Source organism: Octopus bimaculoides, chromosome 29 (assembly GCF_001194135.2).
Source record: "Octopus bimaculoides isolate UCB-OBI-ISO-001 chromosome 29, ASM119413v2, whole genome shotgun sequence".
Classification (NCBI taxonomy): domain Eukaryota; kingdom Metazoa; phylum Mollusca; class Cephalopoda; order Octopoda; family Octopodidae; genus Octopus; species Octopus bimaculoides.
This window is the reverse complement of record NC_069009.1, coordinates 1,623,832-1,634,080: the sequence shown is the minus strand read 5'-3', so window position 1 is coordinate 1,634,080 and position 10,249 is coordinate 1,623,832. Positions and strand designations below refer to the sequence as shown.

Here is a 10,249-nt window from a genome sequence, read left to right as displayed (position 1 = left end):
GAGGGGAGGGGAGAGAGATAGGGGAGGAATGGGAGGGGAGAGGAGTTGTAGAGAGGGAAAGATGGCAGAGAGGGTGGAAGGAGGAAGGAAGAGATTGTAGAGTGGAAGGAGTGAGATGGAGGGAGGAGGCGTGGTGGGAGGAGGGTGAGAGACAGAGAGATCTTACAATTTATTAACCTTTAGCACACAGCGTTTTCTCTAGGTTTACTTCCCCTGCCACTTCTCATTACAACAGGGGAGGAAACTAAGGTGGCATTATGCACCTACAGTGTGCTGAAGGTTAGTTGAACACTATTGACAAAAACAGAAAGGGGGAGAGAGAGAGAGAGAGAGTAAGATAGGGGGAGAAGCAAGAAAGAGAAACATGAAAATGTCAAATAAGTCAGCATCAAACCAGCAACACCAAAAAGCAGCCATGCCAAAACCATTTTTGGTGGTGGTGGTCAGATCAGGCAGGCAAATGAGGAGGAGGCACTGGCAAGCTAAGTAGAGCAACAGGCAGAGGTAGGAGAGAACCGAGGAGGCAGGCAAACTAGAAGAGGTTAAAAAAACAAATGGCTCTATTGTTCTTTCAGAGTTGAGGCCAGGCTGGGGCAGCCACCACCTTACAAACAGGGAACAAGTGATTAAGACAACACCCCACTCCCCCAAACTTATTTCACAACCCACACCCAGAAAGGAGTGGAGGTGCATGGCTTAGTGGTTAAGGTGTTGGACTCGTGCGTGTAAGATTGTGGTTTCAATCCCTGGACCGGACAATGCTTTGTGTTCTTGAGCAAAACAATTCATTTCAAATTGCCCCAGTCCACTTGGCTGTAAATGAGTAACCCCCATGATGGACTCACGACTTGTAGCCTAGTGGTTAGGTTGTTATGCTGACGATTGTAGGATCATGGTTTCAATTCCTGGACCGGACGATGCATTGTGTTCTTGAGCAAAACACTTTATTTCACGCTGCCCCAGTCCACCCAGCTGTCAAAAAGGACACCCTGCAAAAGACCGGCATTCTGTTGGGAGCAGGGGTACACACCAGAGAAACCAGGAAACCAGCCCTAGAAGTCTATGACTCGGGAAGGAAGGAACGCAGCTGAATTTGAACTTAGTATATAAAACTGGAAGAATTGCCTTTAAGCCTTTCGTCCGACATGCAAATTATTCAGCCAGTTCGTTCTCACATAAAATAATAGTAATTATAAACAGAAGAAGGAAAATAACAAGAATGGTAATATTCACACTAATTACAATTGGTATTAAACACTATAAAATTAATTTTAAAAAAATATGATGCACAAAAAGATAATAATAATAATAATAATTTTGCCACAAGGGCAATCATTTTGGGGAGGGGATTAGTCGATTACATCGACCCCAGTGTTTTACTGGTACTTATTTTATTGACCCCGAAAGGACAAAAGGCAAAGTTGACCTCGGCGGAATTTGAACTCAGAACGTAGTAGTGACAGGTGAAATACTGCTAAGCATTTCGCCTGGCATGCTAATAATTCTGCCAGCTCACCACCATAATAATAATAATAATTATAAAAATAACAAGAACAGTAATATTCACACTAATTACATTTGATATCAAACACCATAAAACTAATTTTTAAAAATATGCACAAAAATAATAATAATAATGTCATCACAATATACAGAAAATAGCTCTACAAGGCACTGCACACACATATTAGTAGTACTTCAAACCACAAGAGAAAATATGAAACTAAAAACAAAAAAAAAAAAAGTCGCAGAACTTGATCAAAAAGGTACACAGAAATGTACTCATGGTAAGGCAGTCAAAGCACGCAATAACAAAAGTGACTACAGCACAGCAATAACAAATGTTTCTAATACAGACACCAGGCCAGAAAATATGGACAAAGGGAAACAGTTGATTTTACACACACACACATATATATCAACCACTGTACTTTCATGTTATCACATTCCCGCACCAGTAAGAAATCCAAATCTGACCAGCTGGAGCTGAACTACAGTAGAGCTTTGTCAATGCAGCAATGATGATGATGATGACAATAATCCTTTCTACTATAGGCACAAGGCATGAAATTTTGGAGGAGAGCACTAGTTGATTACATCGACCCCAGTACACAGCTGGTACTTAATTTATTGACTCCGAAAGGATGAAAGTCAAAGTCCACCTCAGCGGAATTTGAACTCAGAACATAGCAACGGGTGAAATACCACCAAACATTTAACCCAGCTTGCTAACGATTCTGCCAGCTCACCGCCTTATGATAATAATAATAATAATAATAATAATAATAATAATAATAATAATCCTTTCTATTATAGGCACAAGGCCTGGATTTTGTGGGGAGGGGGACTGGTGATCACATCGACCCCAGTACTCAACTGGTACTGAATTTATGGACCCTGAAAGGATGAAAGGCAAAGTCGACCTCGGCGGAATTTGAACTCAGAACGTAGCGATGGGTGAAACTGCTAACCATTTCGTCCAGCATGCTAACGATTCTGCCAGATTGCCACCTTATGAATTGTTTTGCTCAAGAACACAACGCGTCGCCCGGTCCAGGAATCAAAACCACAATCCTATGATCATGATGCTGACACCCTAACCACTAAGCCACGAGTAAGGGCAATTAATTGCATTAAAAACGGCTTGTACATCATCATCATTTAACATCCGTTCTCTGGCCTGGGTCGGATAGTTTGACTGGAACTGGCCAGCTGGAGAGCTGCCCAAGTTCCACTTGTCTGTTTTGGCATGATTTCTATGGCTAGGTGCCCCTTGTAATGCCAACCACTTTACAGAGTGGACTGGATGCTTTTGACATGGCAAAGACACAGATGCTTCTACGTGGCACCAGCATCGTGAAAAACTAGGATCTCTCAGCTCAGAGAGTGAAGTAAAGGACATGCTTGTATGTATCAACAATTACAATTTTATTAGCTTGGCATGTTTTCTCAAGCACAGCAAACCGGCAGAAGCCTTGATCCCTTGTCATCTTCTCTGTGGGGCCCAACATGTGAAGATCTTTTCTCACCACTTCATATATACATATACACAGTAGTCACCGATACAGTGTATAGCAGTGGTTCCCAAACTATGAGTCGCGACCCACTGATGGGTCGCGAACGGAATCCTAGTGGGTCTCAAAATGTTATAAAATTACGCATTAGCTTTGATTTACTGCTGTCTATCGCGATTCAGCAATGGTTGGGATTAAAAGCAAATTTCGAAATAAACTGCAGCCCTCAAATTCTTTACGGCTGAAATTATCACGCATTGAACCTGATGTTAATTCTATTATTGAGCGTAGCAAGAAACAGGCTCATCATGGGTCATGAACAGAATCCCAGTGGGTCACAAAAAGTTATAAAATTACGCATTAGCTTTGATTAACTGATATCTGTCGAAATAGTAGGCTTTTTGCACGAACTTAAATCAGAGGGGGTCATTTTCTCAAGTTATTTATTCGTACGTAATCATGAAAGAGAAAAGTCTGTTTTTACCTATTTATAGACAACAGGCGCAGTACAACACTGATCGAGCCGATAACAGTTACTGCTTCGAGGTTTTGTATTAGAGTTAATACCTGCCCATGGGGTATGGAGACGTTGAAACAGTTATAAAACGTTTTGTTTCACATTTAATATAAATGAGGCCCTCTCACAGGCCTCAATGAAGATGTAATCTGAAATAAATTTGCTTCTTTCATTAATGTTTTGACCCAGTAGAGTTAAGTGGGTTGCCATAAACTGGTGTAATAAATAGTGGGTCGTGTCTCTAAAAAGTTTGGGAACCACTGGTGTATAGAGTGTGACAATCTCACAGCATCATGAAAGATGAACTATAGACAGTTGAGTGGGGGGGAGGCTTTAAGAACCAATAATAGTGTATCACAATGACCAACATCACCAGAATCACCACCATCATCATCATCATTGCCGTAACAGCAATCTAATGACTTAGTCACAGAGACAAACAAGCATACAATCCAAAAAAACAAAACAAGTAAAAGAAATATGATAAAAAGATAAAAATTAATCAAATCTAAAATTGAAGCAAACCGATCTAGAAAAATGAAAATAACAGTAATCAATCCGGATGCACAGACAGAAATGTTTTGAGAAAACGACCACATGTGGCTTTTTTTTTTCGTTTTTTTTTCTTCTTTTTTTTTTCTGTCTAACAGATCGATTTTTACTTACCTGACGGGAAAGCCGAAAGTGGCGTGAGCTGCCACCACGAGGAGCTACCTGTGGCAGTTGGTGGTAACCACAACGCTGTAAATAGAGTGGTACCTTATTTGTGTAATCAACAACAGAGCAGTGAAGGAAGAACAAAGAGAAAAAAAATTGGAACAAGAGAGGGGTAGCGGTAAAAATAAGGTGTACGTCCAACACAAGCACAACACTGAGGTCGAAGACAGGACAGCAGAGCTTAGTATCAAGAACCTAACTGCTCAAAGACAGAGATGAAGAACCAACGCTTAACAATGTTTAGCTGTTTCAGCACTGAGATTACTATCATATGTAAAGCATATTCATCCATGTTGTTTTGAATTAACCAAGCATTATCTTTGTAGTGTGGAGGCACAATGGCCCAGTGGTTAGGGCAGCGGACTCGCGGTCATAGGATCGTGGTTTCGATTCCCAGACCGGGCGTTGTGAGTGTTTATTGAGCGAAAACACCTAAAAGCTTCACGAGGTTCCGGCAGGGGATGGTGGCGAACCCTGCTGTACTCTTCCACCACAACTTTCTCTCACTCTTTCTTCCTGTTTCTGTTGTGCCTGTAATTCAAAGGGTCGGCCTTGTCACACTGTGTCATGCTGAATATCCCCCGAGAACTACGTTAAGGGTACACGTGTCTGTGGAGTGCTCAGCCACTTGCACGTTAATTTCACGAGCAGGCTGTTCCGTTGATCGGATCAACTGGAAACCTCGACGTCGTACGCGACGGAGTGCCAACAACAAAAAACAATCTTTGTAGTATTGCAATTTCAATGATGCGATTGGCTATTTTTAGAATGACCTTGCGGGGTACGTGTGAGAGGCCTGATCTGGCCAGTTGACATAAAACAAGTATAATATTATGGTTGGGTCTGGTTAGTTTAACCCTTTAAAATTCAGATTACTCTGTCAAATCTAAAGTTTATTTCTTCACATTGTTTTGAATTAATCCATGCATTATCTCAGAACTTCAAAATTTCTATGACGTGATTGTTTATTTTTAGAATGACATTGTAGGATGGGTGCAAGAGGCCAGATATGGTTAGTTTGAATGGTCAGAAGATTTGGTCCATACATGTCCAATTTAACCCTTTAGCATTCAGTCAAATGTAACGCTTATTTATTCACGCTGTTTTGAATCAGTCATGCATTACCTTACAGCTTCAAGATTCCAGGGTTACTGCTTAGTTTTAGAATGACATTGTAGAATAAGTATGAGAGGCCAGATCTGGCTGGTTCAGAACATTCAGTCCACATACGACCCATTTAACTTTCCTTCTAGCATGCAGATTACTCTCAAATGTAAAGCTCATTTATTCACATTGTCTTTAATTAATCATGCATTATCATTATCTCAAAGCTTTAAGATGTCAATGATGTGACCATTTATTTTTACAATGACATTGTAGGGTAGGTGTGAGATGTAGGATCTGATCAGTTTGAACATAAACCGGCAGAATATTTGGGCTGGGCTGGGCACAGCCAGTTTAACCCATTAACTTGCAGATTATTTATCCACATTGTTTTGAATTAATCATGGATTATCTCATAGCTTTGAGATTTCAATGGTGTGATTGTTCACTTTTAGAATGATATAGCAGGGTAGGTGTAAGAGGCCAGATATGGTCAGCATAACTTTCTAGATTTCAGATTATTCAGTCAAAAGTAATGCTTGTTTATTCATATTGCTTAAAACTAGTCATGCATTATCTTGTAGCTCCAAGTGATTGTTTATTTTTCGAATGACATTGTAGGGCAGGTATAAGAGGCCAGATCTGGCCAATTTCAACATAAAGCAATAGATAGAACATTTAACCCAGATATGGTTGGTGTAAAAGCTAAAGGGTTAGAAGCCACCCTGAGGACATTAAAGGGATCTATTTTAAAATGGGGGCCACATTTTTCATTAATGTTTTACGTAGTGTTTTTGGTACGGAAAGACTTTCAAACTTCGTATACTTATCTATTTTGTGTTATAGAACAGAAAAATATTTTTGTATTCGAATTTATTTCATGTAAAAAATTGTCTTATTTCGATAATTTCAACCAATCACTGACAAGTATTCAGTTGTTTACATTTACTCCTTTGGCTGATTAAGCGATGTAAAGCGTATTTAATCTCCATACCTTCGTTTTATTTGCTTTTTTCATTTTAAATTTGCTTTAACCCTAACCCTACGGTTAGGGTTAGGGTTAATTGTTTCAGAATCGTTTGTTTATGTAGTCGGCACTAAATGTATATCGGCTGAATGGACATCAGTGATTGGTTGAAATTACAGAAATACGACAACTTTAACATGGAATAACTTAGGGATTTCTTTTTTTTTTAAGAAGACTAAGAGAAAAAGATGTTTTATATGACACTTTCTACCAGTGTTCCAAGTTTCAAAGTGTTTCGTTAATGAAAAATGTGGCCCCCGTTTTAAAAAAGTTCCCATTAAAGACCCCCTTTGGTCATGAATGACCCTGGGATTGCACCTAGAAAGTTCCCCTCCGAGGCACAAGTCCAGGAAAGTTTGTTCATGGAAGACCAGCAGTCGCCCATGATCACCAGCTTCCACTCTCCAGGCCACCGATGTTATCCAAGGGAAAGGCAAAGGCTGGTATTGCTTGGCACCAGATGAGTGAACTAGAGTAATGTGAAAAATAAAGTGTCTTGCCCAAAAACACAACACACAGCCCGGTCCGGGAATCAAACTCACTACTTCGTGATTGGGAGCCCAATGCTCTAACTACTGAGCCATGCGACATGTAAGTAATTACAATATCATTACCGGTTAGTTACTGGCATGCACTTGCATCAGATATGATGACACATCCAGAAAAATTTCTGTCATTACATCATCCAAACCTAATATATCAGCAAAGGTCACTGCTTCAGTGCTGGTGGCACATGAAAAGACATTCGAGTGAGGTCATTGCCAGTGCCGCTGGACTGGCTCCTTCCTGTGCAGGTGGCACGTAAAAAACACCATTTTGAGCATGGCCGTTGCCAGTCCCACGTAAAAAGCCCCACTACACTCTCGGAGTGGTTGGCGTTAGGAAGGGCATCCAGCTGTAGAAACTCTGCCAGATCAGATTGGAGCTTGGTGCAGCCATCTGGTTTCACCAGTCCTCAGTCAAATCGTCCAACCCATGCCAGCATGGAAAGCGGACGTTAAACGATGATGATGATGATGATGTTGCATGGTCAGGATGTCAGCGATTAACCCCTTAGCATTCAGATTCCTGTCTCAAATGTAATGCTTATTTATTCACAGTGTTTTAAATTAATCAAGCATTATCTTTGACATTTTGATGACATGACATTACAGGGTAGGTGTGAGAGGCCAGATCTGATCAGACTGACCATACAACAGTTTAAATATCTGAGCGGATTATGGCTGGTTTAACTCTTTAGCACTCAAATTACACTGTCAAATGTAACGCCTATCTATCCCGCTTGTCTTTTGAATTAACCATGCATTATTTTGTAGCTTTGAGATTTCAATGGCTTGTTTGTATATATTTAAAATGACACTGTAGGGTAGGTGCGAGAGGTTGGATGTGGCCAGTTTTGAGATAAAACAGGTAAAATATTTGGGCTGGATATAACCAGATTAGGAATTTCAACCATGTTTCGTGGTCTGCTACCACAACAGCTCCTTTATAGGATCCAGTTACCTCAAGACATCATCAGGAGGAACCACATCCAGTTTCGGCCCCTACTCCTCTACCGTTATAGGGTTAAACTAAACCCCCCCCCCCACTAAGCTTGCTTACTGACGAAGGTGACTGAAAAACGAAACATATTGAAGGACAGATGGACTCCTTAAAGTCAATTGCCATCCAATACTGAGGACACAAGTTTGGCCCTGTTATTTCTCATGGACAGTGGTAGTTCTTGCAGCAATCTACCAACAAACTGGGGGCTTAGTGGCTGTGTAGAGGATTAACGCTTTAGTGTTCAGATTACTCTGTTAGATGTAATACTTTTTCACTCAAATTGTTTTGAATTAATCATACATTATCTTATAGCTTTGAGGTTCCAATGATGTGATTGTTTATTTTTAGAATGTCAATGTAGGTTAGGTGTGAGAGGCTGGATATGGCCAGTTTGAATATAAAACATGTAGAATATTTGGGCTGGCTATAGCCAGGTTAAATGTTATAGGGTTAAACTAACAACCCCCCACTAAGCTTGCTTAGTGACAAAGGTGATTGAATACCCCACAGGATGAAAAACGAAACATATTGAAGGACAGATGGACTCCTTAAAGTCAATTGCCATCCAATACTGAGGACACAAGTTTGGCCCTGTTATTTCTCATGTTATTTCTCGGTGTACCACGTTGCAGAGAGGGAGTGACCCCTAGTCCTTGCTAGGGCATCATGCTAGGGAAAGGTAAACGCTGATGTAAAAACCTACAATTCGATGGTAGACAATGATGTTGATTAATTGTTCTTTCAGAGGAATGGGTCTCTGTTGTTCAGAGAGTGGGGCTGGTTGTGTGCAAGGCCCCTCCTCGCTTTCGAAAAGCATCATGCACAGGTCTTCACTTAACATATCAGCATCATTATACTCAAGAACAAAAAAGCAGCCATCATGCATGCAAACATGTATGTATATTGTATTTGATGGTATATAAGATGCCCTTTTTTCTTCAAAAACATGTCTCAAAAAATAAGAAGAAAAGTACTGAGTCCTATATGCAAAGTCAGATAGAGCTCTGGTAAGTATGTTTTTTCTTGCATATTATGAGGCTTTAGAGGATTTAGAGAATAAAGTGTCATGCTTAAGAATGCAATGCACCACCACGAATCGAACTCTGTCAGCCCTTATATACTGATAAACATAAATGAATCTATAAGGGAATTAGAGATGAAATTTGGAGCAAAGAAGTTAAATTAGAATCAAGAGACCACAAATAAACTGAGCAAAGACAACAATTTTGGTAAGTGAAAAAGAAGACGGGACCCTGGCACCTCAAAGGAAATGTGCTTGCTCAATATGCAGAAAAGGAGGAGATATAAACACCATATGCTGTACAGTGTAAGCTATGGATGCACAGATGAAGCAAAACCACAGGCGGCACGGAAAGCGGATGTTAAACGATGATGATGATATATATATATACATATATATATTTATGTTATTAATGTTATATATATATATATATATATATGTATATATATATATATATATACGACGAGCTTCTTTCATTTTCCGTCTACTAAATTCACTCACAAGGCTTTTGGTTGGCCTGAGGCTACAGTTGAAGACACTTGCCCAAAATGCCAGGCACTGGGACTGAACCCAGAACCATGTGGTTGGGAAGCAAGCTTCTTACCACACAGCCACTCCTGCACACACACATGAAATTTTGAATTTAGTTCACAGACTCCCAGTACTACCTTTGCAGAGACCACAGGTTGGGAACCACTGGACTATCACATCGACCCCAGTACTTGTCTAGAACCTAATTCCATTAACCCCAAAAAGAAGAGTGGCAAATTTGGCCTTGCTGGATTTGAACACAGAATGTAAAAAGCCAGGAAGAAATGCTGCTAAGCATTTCGCCTGACACACTAACTACTCTACGAGCCCGCTGCCCCCAGATAATTTGTACAATGAAATCACATTGGACTTCAATATGATTTCATATTGAGGGGTCAATAAAAATAAAGTACTAGGGTTGTCCTATCCCTTCAAAATTAGTGGCCTTGCGCCAAAATTATAAAGAATTATTGTGCGTGAGAAGACCCGGCAAGCCAAGTGAGACCTAAATCCAAGGCCTCTGCCAGGGGTGTAGCCAGCCCACTTATGCGTACCTTTCCTTCATTGGACACTAAACTCCGCTTGCGAAGACTTTTTGAAGCAAGTGAGATCGAAATCGAACTTAATTCGACTGGCACCCGTGCCAACGTCGTCTCCTTCATTGGACACGAAACTCAGCTTGCGAAGACTTATTGGGGCAAGCGAAAGCGAAATCGGGATAGCACCTGTGCCCAGTGTCACCTTTCTGGCACTTGTGCCCGTGACATGTGTAA

At 40.6% G+C, this 10,249-nt stretch overlaps 1 protein-coding gene across 1 annotated transcript in view; it reads right to left on the bottom strand.

Annotated features, from left to right (window-relative positions):
• Positions 1-21: 21 nt before the first annotated feature.
• The window catches only part of LOC106878083 (histone acetyltransferase KAT6B), a 79,084-nt gene continuing 68,856 nt past the window's right edge, over positions 22-10,249 (bottom strand). Inside the window, exon 17 of the mRNA XM_052977824.1 lies at positions 22-4,272. Within this exon, the coding sequence (XP_052833784.1) occupies positions 4,030-4,272 (243 nt within the window). The 3' untranslated portion in view covers positions 22-4,029. The remainder of the gene's footprint in view (positions 4,273-10,249) is intronic.